General features: G+C 38.7%; 1 protein-coding gene across 1 annotated transcript in view; it reads right to left on the bottom strand.

The window, feature by feature from the left end:
- LOC139763963 (uncharacterized) overlaps positions 1-21,136 on the bottom strand; it is a 170,053-nt gene that overhangs the window by 94,001 nt on the left and 54,916 nt on the right. The window contains exon 3 of the mRNA XM_071690444.1: positions 3,762-3,855. Within this exon, the coding sequence (XP_071546545.1) occupies positions 3,762-3,811 (50 nt within the window). The 5' untranslated portion in view covers positions 3,812-3,855. The remainder of the gene's footprint in view (positions 1-3,761; positions 3,856-21,136) is intronic.

Below are 21,136 nucleotides of genomic sequence, written 5' to 3'. Positions count from 1 at the left end.
ATGTATATTTGCGTGTGTGGACGTATGTATATACATGTGTATGGGGGGGGTGGGTTGGGCCATTTCTTTCGTCTGTTTCCTTGCGCTACCTCGCAAACGCGGGAGACAGCGACAAAGTATAATATATAAATAAAATATAGCTATCACAGTCATGTGTATGTTAGTTATCATATTTATGAGCATGTTAGTTATCATATTAGTTATGTGCAAATTAGTTATCATAGTGATGTGTATGTTAGTTATCATATTAGTTTTGTGTATGTTTGTCATCATAGTTATGTGTATGTTAGCTATCATATTAGTTATGTGTATATTAGTTATCATAGTTATGTGTATGTTAGTTATCATAGTTATGTGTATGTTAGTTATCATAGTTATGTGTATGTTAGTTATCATAGTTATGTGTATGTTAGTTATCATAGTTATGTGTATGTTAGTTATCATAGTTATGTGTATGTTAGTTATCATATTAGTTATGTGCATATTAGTTATCATAGTTATGTGTATGTTAGTTATCATAGTTATGTGTATGTTAGTTATCATATTAGTTATGTGTATATTAGTTATCATAGTTATGTGTATGTTAGTTATCATAGTTATGTGTATGTTAGTTATCATATTAGTTATGTGTATATTAGTTATCATAGTTATGTGTATGTTAGTTATCATAGTTATGTGTATGTTAGTTATCATATTAGTTATCACGTTAGTCATGTGTATGTTACTTATGATATCAGTTATGTGTATGTTAGTTATCATAGTTATGTGTATGTTAGTTATCATATTAGTTATGTGTATGTTAATTATCATTTTAGTTATGTGTATGTGAGTTATCATAGTTATGTGTATGTTAGCTATCGTATTAGTCATGTGTATGTTAGTTATCATAGTTATGTGTATGTTATTATCATATTAGTTAAGTGTATGTTAGTTATCATAGTTATGTGTATGATAGTTATCATATTAGTTATGTGTATGTTAGTTATCATAGTTATGTGTATGTTAGCTATCGTATTAGTTTTGTGTATGTTAGTTATCATAGTCATGTGTATTTTAGTTATCATAGTTATGTGTATGTTAGTTATCATATTAGTTATCACGTTAGTCATGTGTGTGTTAGTTATCATTTCAGTTATGTGTATGTTAGTTATCATAGTTACGTGTATGTTAGTTATCATATTAGTTATGTGTATGTTCGTTATCATTTTAGTTATGTGTATGTGAGTTATCAGATTAGTTATGTGTATGTTAGTTATCATAGTTATGTCTATGTTATTTATCATACTACTTATCATGTTAGTTATGTGTATGTTAGTCATAGCTATGTGTATGTTAGTTATCATAGTTATGTGTATGTTATTATCATATCAGTTATGTGCATGTTAGTTATCATAGTTATGTGTATGTTATTATCGTATTAGTCATGTGTATGTTAGTTATCATAGTTATGTGTATGTTATTATCGTATTAGTCATGTGTATGTTAGTTATCATAGTTATGTGTATGTTATTATCGTATTAGTCATGTGTATGTTAGTTATCATAGTTATGTGTATGTTATTATCATATTAGTTAAGTGTATGTTAGTTATCATAGTTATGTGTATGTTATTATCATATTAGTTATGTGTATGTTAGTTATGATATCAGTTAAGTGTATGTTAGTTATCACAGTTATGTGTACGTTAGTTATCATATTAGTTATCTTGTTAGTTATGTGTATGTTAGTTATCATATTAGTTGTGTGTATGTTAGCTATCATAGATATGTTTATGTTAGTTATCATAGTCATGTGTATGTTAGTTATCATATTTATGTGTGTTAGTTATCATATTAGTTATGGGTATGTTAGCTATCATAGTTATGTGTATGGTAGTTATCATATTAGTTATGTGTTAGTTATCATATTAGTTATGTGTATGTTAGTTATCATAGTTATGTGTAAGTTATCATGTCAGTTATCATGTTAGTTATGTGTATGTTAGTTATCATATTAGTTATGTGTATGTTAGTTATCATATTAGTTATGTGTATGTTAGTTATCATAGTTATGTGTATGTTAGTTATATTAGTTATGTGTAAGTTAGTTATCATATTAGTTATCATGTTAGTCATGTGAGTTAGTTATCATAGTTATGTGTATGTTAGTTATCACAGTTATGTGTATGTTAGTTATCATATTAGTTATCATGTTAGTCATGTGTATGTTAGTTATCATACTAGTTATAATGTTAGTCACGTGTATGTTACTTATCATATTAGTTATGTGTATATCAGTTATCATAGTTATATCTATAATATTATATTAGTTATCAAATCGGTTATGTGTATGTTAGTTATCATTTTAGTTATGTGTATGTTAGTTATCATAGTTATGGGTACGTTAGTTATCATATTAGTTATGTGTGTTTGTTATCATAGTTATAAGTATATTAGTTATCATATTAGTTATCATGTTAGTTATGTCTATGTTAGTTATCACAGTTATGTGTATGTTAGTTATCATATTAGTTACGTGTATGTTAGTTATCATATTAGTTATGTGTATGTTAGTTATCATAGTATGTTAGTTATCATATTAGTTATCATGTTCGTTATGTGTATGTTAGTTATCATATCAGTTATGTGTATGTTACTTATCATACTTATGTGTTAGTTATCATAGTCATGCGTATGTTAGTTATCATAATTATGTGTATGTTAGTTATCATATTAGTTATGTGTATGTTAGTTATCATAGTTATGTTTATGTTAGTTATATTAGTTGTGTATGTTAGTTATCATAGTTATGTGTATATAAGTTATCATGTTAGTTATGTGTATGTTAGTTATATTAATTATATGTATTTTAGTTATCATAGTTATGTGTATGTTATTTATCATATTAGTTATGTGTATGTTAGGTATCATCGTTATGTGCATGTTAGTTATCACAGTTATGTGTATGTCAGTTATCACATTAGCTATGAGTATGCTAGTTATCATGTAACACAACCAAAGTGAAAATATTCATCAATGTTCACTAGATACATAATGTATATCAACATAGTATTACTGCAGTTCAACAAGTATGTAACTTTAATTCACCATTAAATGCATGTTGTATGTCAACACAATCCTACGGCAATTCAACCAATACACAATATTACATCAAGTAATGTTCAATGGATTACCACTAACTGTATGATGTATAAACCATAAAATTCGCTCTCTTAAACTTACCGTTTTATGTAAATAGATTTCACTCGTATGCTTATCCAAAACAAGGAAGCATCCAGCTCTACTTTGATCTTGAGTTCTTTTGTGTATTATTAACTAGTTACTACTGTGATCCCCCTATCATATAATTCCTCAACCATATATTTTCAGCCAAACAGTTGCTTGAATTCAATAAACTGTTCCTTATTTATTTATCTATGTATTTATTCATTATATGCATATGGCACATATGAAGCGAAAATGCACCTGTCCCAGATCCGATGAATAATAAAAAAAGATAAAATCTCTTGAGCAAAATTTGTTAAAACCAATTCTCAGGAATTACAGGAAAACACTAAAGCCTTAAGTATTTACAGTATAAATTATTGATTGTCATCTGTACAAAGTGTAGTCACAGCAAGCCTGTGCACCAGTATCTGATTTATATCTAGTAAAATATAACCTGACTCTCTTTATCACATAAACTCGTGAAAACCCAGACACACAGCACCATATCTTCAACAGAAAATTGGGCTCATGACAATTTAGTTCATATTTAACTAACCTTCTGCCAAAGATGGTGACATTGGTTGGAGGAATTAAATGCCGTGGCATCAGCCACTCTCTAGCCTCTCCATCTTCACCTATGTTTACAAATGCTGCCGAAAAAAGTGACAAACAATTATAACCATGTAGTATACTTAAATCAATAACCAATAATTGCAGCTAAATAAAGCATAAAAGCACTTCAAACATATAATGTGTTCATCATTATGAAATACGACATTCCTATATTCTGTGAATATAGCCTATATATATATATATATATATATATATATATATATATATATATATATATATATATATATATATATATATATATATATATTTATTTATTTATTTATTTATTTTGCTTGGTCGCTGTCTCCCGCGTTAGCGAGGTACCGCAAGGAAACAGACGAAAGAATGGCCCAACCCACCCACATACACATGTATATACATATACGTTTACACACGCAAATATACATACCTATACATCTCAACGTATACATATACATATACACACAGACATATACATATATATACACACACTGACATATACATATATACACATGTACATAATTCATACTGTCTGCCTTTATTCATTCCCATCGCCACCTCACCACACATGATATAACAACCCCCTCCCTCTCTCATGGTGCGAGGTAGCGCTAGGAAAAGACAACAAAGGCCACATTCGTTCACACTCAGTCTCTAGCTGTCATTTAATAATGCACCGAAACCACAGCTCCCTTTCCACATCCAGGCCCCACACAACTTTCCATGGTTTACCCCAGACGCTTCACATGCCCTGGTTCAATCCACTGACAGCACGTCGACCCCGGTATACCACATCGTTCCAATTCGCTCTATTCCTTGCACGCCTTTCACCCTCCTGCATGCTGAGGCCCCGATCACTCAAAATCTTTTTCACTCCATCTTTCCACCTCCAGTTTGGTCTCCCACTTCTCCTCGTTCCCTCCACCTCTGACACATATATCCTCTTGGTCAATCTTTCCTCACTCATTCTCTCCATGTGACCAAACCATATCAAAACACCCTTTTCTGCTCTCTCAACCACACTCTTTTTATTACCACACATCTCTCTTACCCTTACATTACTTACTCGATCAAACCACCTCACACCACATATTGTCCTCAAACATCTCATTTCCAGCACATCCACCTTCCTGCGCACAGCTCTATTTATAGCCCACGCCTCGCAACCATACACCATTGTTGGAACCACTGTTCCTTCAAACATACCCATTTTTGCTTTCCGAGATACTGTTCTCGACTTCCACACATTCTTCAAGGCTCCCAGAATTTTCGCCTCCTCCCCCACCCTATGACTCACTTCCGCTTCCATGGTTCCATCCGCTGCCAAATCCACTCCCAGATATCTAAAACACTTCACTTCCCCAGTTTTTCTCCATTAAAAGTTACCTCCCAATTGACTTGATCCTCAACCCTACTGTACCTAATAACTTTGCTCTTATTCACATTTACTCTCAACTTTCTTCCTTCACACACTTTACCAAACTCAGTCACCAGCTTCTGCAGTTTCTCACTTGAATCAGCCACCAGCGCTGTATCATCAGCGAACAACAACTGACTCACTTCCCAGGCTCTTTCATCCACAACAAACTGCATCCTTACCCCTCTTTCCAAAACTGCATTCACCTCCCAAACAACCCCATCCATAAACAAATTATACAACCATGGAGACATCACACACTCCTGCCGCAAACCTACATTCACTGAGAACCAATCACTTTCCTCTCCTCCTACACGTACACATGCCTTACATCCTCGATATATATATATATATATATATATATATATATATATATATATATATATATATATATATATATATATATATATATATATATATATATATATGTGAAGATAAGTTGCAGAGGGTTGTAAATGTGTTTAATTATGTCTGTAAGTGTATGCGACTGAAGGTAAATGCAAGTAAAGTTAAAGTACATAATGGTGTCTGAAAGGAAACAAAGTGAAAGTATAGGTTTTGCAAAACCATTCAGAGGAGCTGTCTTGAGTAAGTCTGGTGATATGGAGATAAGGGAAAAACAGTACAAGGCAGAAGAGTCAATGGGTTCTTTAATAAAATACTGAAGGGTGAGGGTGAAAATATGGAAGTGAAAAGAGGAGGGTGCATGATAGTACAACTAAGGGGCTGGTGTAACAGGGAGACCACCTGTGGCAGGGGCAAATAGAGTGAATGAATACTGAGGGAGAGAAATGGTGGAAGAATGCCATTCTACACTCCAAAAGTCTCTCTTTTACATGCCTAACAATTAATATGCAATCTAATAATGCCAGTTGACCATCTCTTCTACTAACATATGTATACTTGTGTATACTTCTTTTCAAAGCAGGTATTCCAAATAACCATTTTATTATCAACACACAATCCACAAGCTCTCACGATTTCCATTCATAATACTGAATACCCAATGCACCCCAATTATATCCTCAATTGCCACATCACTTACTTCTGCATTCAAATCACCCATCACTAATATCTGATCTCATACATCAAATCTGCTGACACATTTAGGTGCTTCAAAAACATTTGCCTCTCATGATCTTTCTTCTCATGGCTAGATGCATAGGTATGAAGAGTTATCCTTCTCATGCTATCAACTTTCAGTTTTACCCACAACAATATACAATTTACTTCTTTACACTCTATCACCCCCACCCCCCCGAAACTCCTCATTCAGTAGCAGTGCTACTCCAAAGACATTTTCAAACAATTCTCTCCCTTTCACTTAGAGCCAGAACATCCAAGTCTCTTTCCTCAAACATAGTTCCCACCTCTCCTCTCTTCCCATCTTGGTTACATCCCCACACGTTCAGACTCCCAAATATCAGCCACTGAAGGGGATGAGCACTCCCTACCTGGCTTCTTCTGTTTCCTCTTTTAGAAATTGAAATACAAGAAGAGGAGAGGTCCCAGACACCCAAACCTGCCCCTTTCGTCACCTTCTATGACACGCAGGGAATACATAGGTACAATTCATTCTAACTTACCTATTGGATATTAATTAATTCATTATGCTTAATCGCTGCCTCCCGCGTTAGCGTGGTAGAGCAAGGAAACACGAGGGACGGTCCAACCCACCCACATACACATGTATATACATAAATGCCCACACATGCACATATACATATACACACATTTATATACACAAATATATACATCTACATAATTCATATTTACTGCCTTTATCCATTCCCCTCGCCACCCCGCCACACGTGAAATAGCAAGGTAACACAGAAAACAAAAAAAAGGCCACATTCGTCATGCGTAATGCACTGAAACCACAGCGCCCTTTCCACATCCAGACTCCACAGACCTTTCCATGGTTTACCCCAGACGCTTCACATGCCCTGGTTCAATCCATTGACAGCACGTTGACCCCTGTATACCACATCGTTCCAATTCACTCTAATCCTTGCACGCCTTTCACCCTCCTGTATGTTCAGGCCCCGATCGCTCAAAATCTTTTTCAGTACATCCTTCCACCTCCAATTTGGTCTCCCACTTCTCTTTCCCTCCACCTCTGACACATATATCCTATCCTCTTTCTCAATCTTTCCTCACTAATACTCTCCATGTGGCTAAACATTTGAATACACCCTCTTCTGCTCTCTCAACCACATCCTTTTCATTACCACACATCAGTCTTACCCTTTCATTACTTACTCGATCAAACCATCTCAAACCACATATTGTCCTCAAACATTTCATTTCCACCCCATCTACCATCCTTCGCACAAACCTACCTATAGCCCACGCCTCGCAACCATTTAAAATTGTTAGAACCACTATTCCTTCAAACATACTCACTTTTTGCCTCCGAGATAATGTTCTCGACTTCTACACATTTTTCAATGCTCCCATTACTTCGCCCCCTCCCCCACCCTATGACTCACTTCCGCTTTCATGGTTCCATCTGCTGCCAAATCCACTCCCATATATCTAAAACACTTCACTTCCTCCAGTTTTTCTCCAATTAAACTTACTTTCCAATTAACGTATCCCCCAATCCTACTGAACCTAATAACCATGCTCTTTTTCACATTTACTCTCAGCTTTCTACTTTCACACACTTTACCAGAATCAATCACCAACCTATGAAGTTTCTCAACCGAATCAACCACTAGCGCTGTATCATCAGCAAACAACAACTGACTCACTTCCCAATCCCTCTCATCCACAACAGACTGCACACTTGCCCCTCTCTCCAAAACTTTTGCATTTACCTCCCTAACAACCCCATCCATAAACAAATTAAACAAACATGGAGACATAATGCACCCCTGCCGCAAACCTACATTCACTGAGAACCACTCATTTTCTTCTCTTCCTACTCGTACACATGCCTTACATCCTTGATAAAACCGTTTCACTGCTTCAAAACAACTCATCTCCCATACCATATAATCTTAATACCTTCCACAGAGCAACGCTATCAACTCCATCATATTTCTTCTCCAGATCCATAACTGCTGTATACAAATCCATCTGCTGTTCTACGTATTTCTCACATACATTTTTCAAAGCAAACACCTGATCCACGCATCCTCTACCACTTCTGAAGCCACACTACTCTTCCCAAATCTGATGCTTTGTATGCCTTTACCCTCTCAACCAATATCCCGTTACATAATTCCACATAGTATGTTTGAGGAAAGGAACCTGGATGTTTTCGCTCTGAGTGAAACGAAGCTCAAGGGTAAAGGGGAAGAGTGGTTTGGCAATGTCTTGGGAGTAAAGTCAGGGGTTAGTGGGAGGACAAGAGCAAGAGAAGGAGTAGCACTGCTCCTGAAACAGGATTGGTGGGAGTATGTGATAAGAGTGTAAGAAAGTAGACTCTAGATTGATATGGGTAAAACTGAAAGCTGATGGAGAGAGATGGGTGATTATTGGTGCATATGCACCTGGGCATGAGAAGAAAGATCATGAGAGGCAAGCGTTTTGGGAGCAGCTGAATGAGTGTGTTAGTGGTTTTGATGCACAAGACCGGGTTATAGTGATGGGTGATTTGAATGCAAAGGTGAGTAATGTGGCAGTTGCGGGAATAATTGGTATACATGGGGTGCTCAGTGTTGTAAATGGAAATGGTGAAGAGCTTGTAGATTTATGTGCTGAAAAAGGACTGGTCATTGGGAATACCTGGCTTAAAAAGAGAGATATACATAAGCATACGTATGTAAATAGGAGAGATGGCCAGAGAGTGTTACTGGATTACGTGTTACTTGATAGGAGCGAGAAAGAGAGACTTTTGAAAGTTAATGTGCTGAGAGGTGCAACTGGAGGGATGTCTGATCATTATCTTGTGGAGGCGAAGGTGAAGATTTGTGGCGATTTTTAGAAAAGAATAGAGAATGTTGGGGTGAAGAGAGTGGTGAGAGTAAGTGAGCTTGGGGAGGAGACGTGTGTGAGGAAATACCAGGAGAGACTGAGTACAGAATAGAAAAAGGTGAGAACAAAGGACGTAAGGGGAGTGGGGGAGGAATGGGATGTATTTAAGAAAGCAGTGATGGCTTGCGCAAAAGATGCTTGAGGCATGAGAAGTGTGGGAGGTGGGCAGATTAGAAAGGGTAGTGAGTGGTGGGATGAAGAAGTAAGATTATTAGTGAAAGAGAAGAGAGAGGCATTAGGACGATTTTTGCATGGAAATAATGCAAACGACTGAAAGATGTATAAAAGAAAGAGGCAGGAGGTCGAGAAAGGTGCAAGAGGTGAAAAAGAAGGCAAATGAGAGTTGGGGTGAGAGAGTATCATTAAATTTTAGGGAGAATAAAAAGATATTTTGGAAGGAGGTAAATAAAGTGCGTAAGACCAGGGAACAAATGGGAACTTCAGTGAAGGGGGCTAATGGGGAGGTGATAACAAGTAGTGGTGATGTGAGAAGGAGATGGAGTGAGTATTTTGAAAGTTTGTCAAATGAATTTGATGATAGAGTGGCAGATATAGGGTGCGTTGGTCGAGGTGGTGTGCAAAGTGAGAGGGTTAGGGAGAATGAGTTGGTAAACACAGAAGAGGTAGTAAAAGCTTTGCGAAAGATGAAAGACGGTAAGGTAGCGGTTGTGTATGGTATTAAAGTGGAATTCATTAAAAAAGGGGGTGATTGTATTGTTGACTGGTTGGTAAGGTTATTTCATGCATGTATGACTCATGGTGAGGTGCATGAGGATTAGCGGAATGCTTGCATAGTGCCATTGTACAAAGGTAAAGGGGATAAAAGTGAGTGCTCAAATTACAGAGGTATAAGTATGTTGAGTATTCCTGGGAAATTATATGGGAAGGTATTGATTGTGGGGGTGAAGGCATGTACAAAGCATAAGAGTGGTGTGGTTTCAGAAGTGGTAGAGGATGTGTGGATCAGGTGTTTGCTTGGAAGAATGTTTGTGAGAAATACTTAGAAAAGCAAATGGATTTCTATGTAGCATTTATGGATCTGGAGAAGGCATATGATAGAGTTGATAGAGATGCCGTGTGGAAGGTATTAAGAATATATGGTGTGGGAGGCAAGTTGTTAGAAGCAGTGAAAAGTTTTTATCGAGGATGTTAGGCATGTGTACGTGTAGGAGGAGAGGAAAGTGATTGGTTCTCAGTGAACGTTGGTTTGCGGCAGAGACGTGTGATGTATCCATGGTTGTTTAATTTGTTTATGGATGGGGTTGTTAGGGAGGTGAACGCAAGAGTTTTTGAAAGAGGGGCAAGTATGCAGTCTGTTGTGGATGAGAGAGCTAGGGAAGTGAGTCAGTCGTTCGCTGATGATACAGCGCTGGTGGCTAATTCGTATGAGAAACTACAGAAGCTGGTGACTGAGTTTGGTAAAGTGTGTGAAAGAAGAAAGCTAAGAGTCAATGTGAATAAGAGCAAGGTTATTAGGTACAGTTGGGTTGAGGGACAAGTCAATTAGGAGGTAAGTTTGAATGGAGAAAAACTGGAGGAAGTGAAGTGTTTTAGATATCTGAGAGTGGATTTGGCAGCGGATGGAACCATGGAAGCTGAAGTGAATCATAGGGTGGGGGAGGGGGCGAAAGTTCTGGGGGAGCTGAAGAATATGTGGAAGTCGAGAACATTATCTCGGAAAGCAAAAATGGGTATGTTTGAAGGAATAGTAGTTCCAACAATGTTATATGGTTGCGAGGCGTGGGCTATGGATAGAGTTGTGCTGAGGAGGGTGGATGTACTGGAAATGAGATGTTTGAGGACAATATGTGAGGTGGTTTGATCGAGTAAGTAATAGTAGGGTAAAAGAGATGTGTGGTAAGAAAAAGAGTGTGGTTGAGAAAGCAGAAGAGGGTGTTTTGAAATAGTTTGGTCATATGGAGAGAATGAGTGAGGAAAGATTGACCAAGATGATATATGTATCAGAAGTGTAGGGAACGAGGAGAAGTGGGAGATCAAATTGGAGGTGGAAAGATGGAAGGTGAAAGGCGTGCAAGGAATAGGGTGAATTGGAACGATGTGGTATACCGGGGTCGACGTGCTGTCAATGGATTGAACCAGGGCATGTGAAGCGTCTGGGCTAAACCATGTAAAGTTCTGTGGGGCCTGGATGTGGAAAGGGAGCTGTGGTTTCGGTGCATTATACACGACAGCTAGAGACTGAGTGTGAACGAATACGGCCTTTGTTGTCTTTTCCTAGCGCTACCTCGCGCACATGCGGGGGGAGGGTGTTGTTATTTCATATGTGACAGGGTGGCGATGGGAATGAATAAAGGCAGACAGTATGAATTATGTACATGTGTATATATGTATATGTCTTTGTATATGTATACGTTGAGATGTATAGCTATGTATATTTGCGTGTGTGGACGTGTACGTATATACATGTGTATGTGGGTGGGTTAGGCCATTCTTTCGTCTGTTTCTTTGCGCTACCTCGCTAACGCGGGAGACAGCGACAAAGTAAAATGAATATATAAATAAATATATATCTATTATACTTTGTCGCTGTCTCCCGGGTTAGCGAGGCAGCGCAAGGAAACAGACGAAAGAATGACCCAACCCACCCACATACACATGCATATACATACACGTCCACACACGCAAATATACATACCTATACATTTCAACATATACATATATATATATATATATATATATATATATATATATATATATATATATATATATATATACACAGACTTATACATAATTCATAACTTGCTGCCCTTATTCATTCCTGTCGCCACCCCGCCACACATGAAATGACAACCCCCTCTCACGCATACGCGCAAGATAGCGCTAGGAAAAGACAATAAAGGCCACATTAGCTCACATTCAATCTCTAGCTATCATGTATAATGCACCGAAACCACAGCTCCCTTTTTACATCCAGGCCCCACAGAACTTTCCATGGTTTACCCCAGACGCTTCACATGACCTGGTTCAATCCTTTGACAGCACGTCGACCCCAGTATACCACATCGTTCCAAGTCACTCTATTCCTTGCATGCCTTTCACCCTCCTGCATGTTCAAGCCCCGAACGCTCAAAATCTTTTTTACTTCCACCTCCAATTTGATCTCCCCCTTCTCGTTACCTCCATCTATGACACATATATCCTCATGGTCAATCTTTCCTCACTCATTCTCTCCATGTGTCCAAACCATTTCAAAACACCCTCTTCTGCTCTCTCAACCACACTCTTTCTATTACCACATATCTCTCTTACCCTTTCATTACTTACTCGATCAAACCACCTCACACCACATATTGTCCTCAAAAATCTCATTTCCAACACATCCACCCTCCTCCGCACAAATCCATCTATAGCCCATGCCTCGCAACTATATAACATTTTGGGAAACACTATTCCTTCAAACATACCCATTTTTGCTTTCCGACATAATGTTCTCGCGACATATGTTCCAATGCCCTCGTAACTTTCGCCCTCTCCCCCACCCTTTAACTCACTTCCGCTTCCATGGTTCCATCCGCTGCCAAATCCATTCCTTGATATCTAAAACACTTCATTTACTCCAGTTTTTCTGCATTCAAACTTACCTTCCAATTGACTTGTCCCTCACTCCTGCTGTACGTAATAACCTTGCTCTTATTCACATTTACTCTCAGCTTTCTTCTTTCACACACTTTACCAAACTCAGTCACCAGCTTCTGCAGTTTCTAACCCGAATCAGCCACCAGCGCTGTATCATCAGCGAACAACAACTGACTCACTTCCCAAGCCCTCTCATCCACAACAGACTAGCATACTTGCCCCTCTCTCCAAAACTCTTGCATTCACCCCCTAACAACCTAAACCATAAAGAAATCAAACAACAAATCAAATGACATATTCATTATACTTTGGAGGGAAAGAGGAAAAGTGGGACACTAAATTGCAGGTGGAAAGATGGAGTGAGAAAGATTTTGAGTGATCGGGACCTGAACATGCACGAGGATGAAAGGCGCGCAAGAATAGAGTGAATTGGAACGATGTGGGAAACCGGGGTCGACGTTGGCACCAACCCAACCACATATACATGAATATATATATATATATATATATATATATATATACATTTATTATTATTTTTTATTTTGCTTTGTCGCTGTCTCCTGCGTTACCGAGGTAGCGCAAGGAAACAGACGAAAGAATGGCCCAACCCACGCGCATACATATGTATATACATGCACGTCCACACACGCAAATATACATACCTATACATCTCAGTGTATACATATATATATATATATATATATAAACACACAGACATATACATATATACTCATGTACATAATTCATACTGCCTGCCTTTATTCACTCGCATCGATACTTCGCCACACATGGAATAACAACCCCCTCTCCCCTCATGTGTGCGAGGTACAGCTAGGAAAAGACAACAAAGGCCTCATTCGTTCACACTCAGTCTCTAGCTGTCATGTAAAATATATATATATATATATATATATATATATATATATATATATATATATATATATATATATATATATATATATATATATATATATTTGTAAGGTGGGGGAGGGGGAGAAAGTTCACGGAGCGCTGAAGAATGTGTGGAAGTCGAGAACATTATCTCGGAAAGCAAAAATGGGTATATTTGAGGAATAGTGGTTCCAACAATGTTGTATGGTTGCGAGGCAGGGGCTATAGTTAGGGTTGTGCGGAGGAGGGTGGATGTGTTGCAAATGAGATGTTTGAGGAAAATATTTGGTGTGAGGTGGTTTGACCGAGTAAGTAATAATAATGTAAGAGAGATGTGTGGTGACAACAAGCGTGTGGTTCAGAGACCAGAAGAAGGTGCTTTGAAATAGTTTGGGCATATGGAGAGAATGAGTGCGGAAAGATTGACCAAGAGGATATATGTGTCAGAGGTGGAGGGAACGAGGAGAAATGGGAGACCAAATTGGAGATGCAAAGATGGAGTGAAAAAGATTTTCAGTGATCGGGGCGTGAACATGCAGGAGGGTGAAAGGCGTGCAAGGAATAGAGTGAATTGGAACGATGTGATATATCGGGGTCATCGTGATGTCAATGGATTGAACCAGGGCATGTGAAGCGTCTGGGGTAAACCATGGAAAGTTCTAAGGGGCCTGGATGTGGAAAGGGAGCTGTGGTTTCGGGCATTATTACATGATACCTAGAGACTGAGTGTGAACGAATGTAGCCTTTGTTGTCTTTTCCTAGCGCTACCTCGCGCACATGAAGGAGGTTGCTATCTCATGTGTGGCTGAGTGGCGATAGGAATGAATAAAGGCAGACAGTATGAATTACGTACATGTGTATATATGTACATGTCTGTGTGTGTATATATATGTATACGTTGAGATGTATAGGTATGTATATTTGCGTGTGTGGACGTGTATGTATATACATGTGTATATGGGTGGGCTGGGCTATTCTTTCGTCTGTTTCCTTGCGCTACCTCGCTAACGCGGGAGACAGTAAAAAAGGAAAATAAATAAATAATATATATATATATATATATATATATATATATATATATATATATATATATATATATATATATATATATATATATATATATTTCACCCTCTTGCATTTTCAGGCCTCGATCACTCAAAATCTTTTCAATACATCTTTCCACCTCCAATTTGGTCTCCCACTTCTCGTTCCCTCCACCTCCGACACATATATCCTCTTGGTCAATCTCTCCTCACTCATTCTTTCCATGTGACCAAACCATTTGAAAACACCCTCTTCTGCTCTCTCAACTATACTCTTTTATTACCACAAATCTCTCTTACCCTTTCATTATTTACTCGATCAAACCATATCACACCACATATTGTTCTCAAACATCTCATTTCCAGTACAGCCACCCTCCTCCGCACAACTCTATCTATAGCCCATGCCTTGCAACCATATAACATTGTTGGAACCATTATTCCTTCATTATTGAACACATTTTTCAACGCTCCCAGAACTTTCAACCTCTCCCCCACCCTATGATTCACTTCCGCTTGCATGGTTCGATTCGCTGCCAAATCCACTTCCAGATATCTGAAGCACTTCACTTCCTCCAGTTTTTCTCCATTCAAACTTACCTCCCATTTGACTTGTCCCTTAACCCTACTGTAACTAATAACCTTGCTCTTATTCACATTTACTCTCAGCTTTCTTCTTTGTCACACTTTACCAAACTCATTCAACAGCTTCTGCTATTTCTCACACGATTCAGCCACCAGCGCTGTATCATCAGCGAACAACAACTGACTCACTTCCTAAGCTCTGTCATCCACAACAGATTGCATACTTGCCCCTCTATCCAAAACTCTTGCATTCACCTTCCTAACAACCCCATCCATAAACAAATTAAACAGCCATGGAGACATCACGCACCCATTCCGGAAACCGACATTCACTGAGAACCAATAAATTTCCTCTCTTCCTACACGTACCCACCCATACACGGCTGTTATCATTCTCCTCCAATTGACAGGCTGCGCCTGTATACAAGTGGCGTTCAGGCTACGAAAATAAGAACGCTGATGTATCGAAAAGTCTACATGCCTTACATCCTCGATAAAAACTTTTCACTGCTTCTAACAACTTGCCCCCCACACATTATATTCTTAATACCTTCCACAGGGCATCTTTATCAACTCTATCATATGCCTTCTCCAGATCCATAAATGCTACATACAAATCCATTTGCTTTTCTAAGTATTTCTCACATACATTCTTCAAAGCAAACACCTGATCCACGCATCCTCTACCACTTCTGAAACAACAATGCTCTTCCCCAATCTGATGTTCTGTACATGCCTTCACCCTGTCATTCAAAACCCTCCCATATGATTTCCCAGGAATAATCAACAAACTCATACCTTTGTATTTTGAGCACTCACTTTTATCCCCTTTGCCTTTGTACAATGGCACTATGAAAGCATTCCGCCTATCCTCAGGCACCTCACCATGAGTCATACATACATTAAAAATCCTACCCAACCAGTCACCCCCTTTTTCTGATAAATTCCACTACAGTACCATCCCAACCCGCTGCCTTGTCGGCAGTCATCTTCCGCAAAGCTTTTACTACCTCTTCTCTGTTTACCAAATCATTATCCGTAACGCTCTCACTTTGCACACTACCTCGACCAAAACACCCTATATCTGCCATTCTATCATCAAACACATTCAGCAAACCTTCAAAATAGTCACTCCGTCTCCTTCTCACATCACCACTACTTGTTATCACCTCCCCTTAGCCCCCTTCACTGTAGTTTCCCACTATATTTACCTCTTTCCTAAACATCTTTTCAATCACCCTAAAATTTAAAAATACTCTGTCATCCCAACTCTCATTTGCCCTCTTTTTCACGTCCTGCACCTTCCTCTTGACCTCCTGCCTCTTTCTTTTATACATCTCCCAGTCATTTGCATTATTTCCGTGCAAAAATCGTCCAAATGCCTCTCTCTTCTCTTTCACCAATAATCTTACTTCATCATCCCACCACTCACTACCCTTTCTAATCTGCCCATCTCCCATGTTTCTCATGCCACAAGCATCTTTTGCGCAAGCCTCACTGGTTCACGAAATACACCCTATTTCTCCCCCAATCCCCTTACGTCCTTTGTTGTCACATTTTTCCATTCTGTAGTCAGTTTCTCCTGGTACTTCCTCACACAAGTCTCCTTCCCAAGCTCACTTACTCTGACCACTCTCTTCACCCCAACATTCTTTTTTCTTTTCTGAAAACCTTTACAAATCTTCACCTTCGCCTCCACAAAATAATAATCAGACTTCCCTCCAGTTGCACCTCTCAGCACATTAACATCCAAAAGTCTCTCTTTCGCGTGCCTATCAATTAACACGTAATCCAATAACGCTCTCTGGCCATCTCTCCTACTTAGATACGTGTACTTATGTATATCTCTCTTTTTAAACCAGGTATTCATAATCACCAGTCCTTTTTCAGCACAGAAGTACACAAGCTCTTTACCATTTCCATTTACAACACTGAACACCCCATGTACACTAATTATTCCCTCAACTACCACATTACCACACACAAGCACACACACACACACACACACACACACACACACACAGACAGTGTGAATTGTGTGCATGTGTATATATGTATGTGTCTGTGTGTGCATATATATGTGTACATTGAGATGTATGGGTATGTATATTTGCGTGTGTGGACGTGTATGTATATACATGTGTATGGGGGTGGGTTGGGCAATTTCTTTCGTCTGTTTAATTCCGCTACCTCGCAAATGCGGGAGACAGCGACAAAGCAAAATAAAAAATAAAAAAAAAAAATATATATATATATATATATATATATATATATATATATATATATATATATATGTATATATATATATATATATATATATATATATATATATATATATATATATATATATATATATATATATATTCTTTTCTTTCTTTTAAACTATTCGCCATTTCCCGCAATAGCGAGGTAGCGTTAAGAACAGAGGACTGGGCCTTTTTTGCAATATCCTCACCTGGCCCCCTCTGTTCCTCTTTTTGAAAAAAAACAAAAAAAAACGAGGGGAGGATTTCCACACCCCCGCTCCCTCCCCTTTTAGTCGCCTTCTACGACACGCAGGGAATACGTGGGAAGTATTCTTAATCCCCTATCCAAAGGGATAATATATATATATATATATATGTATATATATATATATATATATATATATATATATATATATATATATATATATATATATATATATATATATATATATATTTATATATATACATATATATATAAATATATATATATATATATATATATATATATATATATATATATATATATATATATATATATATATATATATATATATATTTTTTTTTTTAACTTTGTCGCTGTCACCCGCGTTTGCGAGGTAGCGCAAGGAAACAGACGAAAGAAATGGCCCAACCCTCCCCATACACATGTATATACATACGTCCACACACGCAAATATACATACCTACACAGCTTTCCATGGTTTACCCCAGACGCTTCACATGCCTTGATTCAATCCACTGACAGCACGTCAGCCCCGGTATACCACATCGCTCCAATTCACTCTATTCCTTGCCCTCCTTTCACCCTCCTGCATGTTCAGGCCCCGATCACACAAAATCTTTTTCACTCCATCTTTCCACCTCCAATTTGGTCTCCCTCTTCTCCTTGTTCCCTCCACCTCCGACACATATATCCTCTTAGTCAATCTTTCCTCACTCATCCTCTCATGTGCCCAAACCACTTCAAAACACCCTCTTCTGCTCTCTCAACCACGCTCTTTTTATTTCCACACATCTCTCTTACCCTTACGTTACTCACTCTATCAAACCACCTCACACCACATATTGTCCTCAAACATCTCATTTCCAGTACATCCATCCTCCTGCGCACAACTCTATCCATAGCCCACGCCTCGCAACCATACAACATTGTTGGAACCACTATTCCTTCAAACATACCCATTTTTGCTTTCCGAGATAATGTTCTCGACTTCCACACATTCTTCAAGGCCCCCAGAATTTTCGCCCCCTCCCCCACCCTATGATCCACTTCCGCTTCCATGGTTCCATCCGCTGCCAGATCCACTCCCAGATATCTAAAACACTTCACTTCCTCCAGTTTTTCTCCATTCAAACTCACCTCCCAATTGACTTGACCCTCAACCCTACTGTACCTAATAACCTTGCTCTTATTCACATTTACTCTTAACTTTCTTCTTCCACACACTTTACCAAACTCAGTCACCAGCTTCTGCAGTTTCTCACATGAATCAGCCACCAGCGCTGTATCATCAGCGAACAACAACTGACTCACTTCCCAAGCTCTCTCATCCCAACAGACTTCATACTTGCCCCTCTTTCCAAAACTCTTGCAATTACCTCCCTAACAACACTATCCATAAACAAATTAAACAACCATGGAGACATCACACACCCCTGCCGCAAACCTACATTCACTGAGAACCAATCACTTTCCTCTCTTCCTACACGTACACATGCCTTACATCCTCGATAAAAACTTTTCACTGCTTCTAACAACTTTCCTCCCACACCATATATTCTTAATACCTTCACAGAGCATCTCTATCAACTCTATCATATGCCTTCTCCAGATCCATAAATGCTACATACAAATCCATTTGCTTTTCTAAGTATTTCTCACATACATTCTTCAAAGCAAACACCTGATCCACACATCCTATATATATATATATATATATATATATATATATATATATATATATATATATATATATATATATATATATATATATATATATATATATACATTATATTATTAATTATTTTGCTTTGTCGCTGTCTCCCGCGTTTGCGAGGTAGCGCAAGGAAACAGACGAGCGAAATGGCCCAGCCCACCCCCATACACAATGTACACACACACACGCCCACACACGCAAATATACATACTTATACATCTCAATGTGCACATATATATACACAAACAGACACATACATATATACCCATGCACACAATTCACACTGTCTGCCCCTATTCATTCCCATCGCCACCTCACCACACATGGAATACCATCCCCCTCCCCCTCATGTGTGCGAGGTAGCACTAGGAAAAGACAACAAAGGCCCCATTCGTTCACACTCAGTCTCCAGCTGTCACGCAATAATGCCCGAAACCACAGCTCCCTTTTCACATCCAGGCCCCACACAACTTTCCATGGTTTACCCCAGACGCTTCACATGCCCTGATTCAATCCACTGACAGCACGTCAACCCCGGTATACCACATCGATCCAATTCACTCTATTTTTTGCCCGTCTTTCACCTTCCTGCATGTTTAGGCCCCGATCACACAGAATCTTTTTCACTCCATCTTTCCACCTCCAATTTGATCTCCCACTTCTCCTCGTTCCCTCCACCTCCGACATATATATCCTCTTGGTAAATCTTTCCTCACTCATTCCCTCCATGTGCCCAAACCATTTCAAAGCACCCTCTTCTGCTCTCTCAACCACGCTCTTTTTATTTCCACACATCTCTCTTACCCTTACATTACTTACTTGATCAAACCACCTCACACCACACATTGTCCTCAAACATCTCATTTCCAGCACATCCCCCCTCCTGCGCACAACTCTATCCATAGCCCACGCCTCGCAACTATACAACATTGTTGGAACCACTATTCCTTCAAACATACCCACTTTTTGCTTTCCGAGATAATGTTCTCGACTCCCACACATTCTTCAAGGCTCCCAGGATTTTCGCCCCCTCCCCCACCCTATGATTCACTTCCGCTTCCATGGTTCCATCCGCTGCCAGATCCACTCCCAGATATCTAAAAAAACTTTACTTCCTCCAGTTTTTCTCCATTCAAACTTACCTCCCAATTGACTTGACCCTCAACCCTACTGTACCTAATAACCTTGCTCTTATTCCCATTTACTCTTAACTTTCTTCTTTCATACACTTTACCAAACTCAGTCACCAGCTTCTGCAGTTTCTCACATGAATCAGCCACCAGCGCTGTATCATCAGCGAACAACAACTGACTCACTTCCCAAAATCTCTCATCCACAACAGACTTCATACTTGCCCCTCTTTCCAAAACTCTTGCATTCACATCCCTAACAACCCCATCCATAAACAAAGAATGGAAAAAGGTGAGAACAATGGAAGTAAGGGGAGTGGGGGAGGAATGGGATGTATTTAGGGAATCAGTGATGGATTGCGCAAAAGATGCTTGTGGCATGAGAAGAGTGGGAGGTGGGTTGATTAGAAAGGGTAGTGAGTGGTGGGATGAAGAAGTAAGATTATTAGTGAAAGAGAAGAGAGAGGCATTTGGACGATTTTTGCAGGGAAAAAATGCAATTGAGTGGGA

This window comes from Panulirus ornatus, chromosome 48 (genome assembly GCF_036320965.1).
Source record: "Panulirus ornatus isolate Po-2019 chromosome 48, ASM3632096v1, whole genome shotgun sequence".
NCBI classification, from domain to species: Eukaryota; Metazoa; Arthropoda; class Malacostraca; order Decapoda; family Palinuridae; genus Panulirus; species Panulirus ornatus.
The sequence above is the reverse complement of the archived record's forward strand: the minus strand, read 5'-3'. Positions and strand labels throughout refer to the sequence as shown.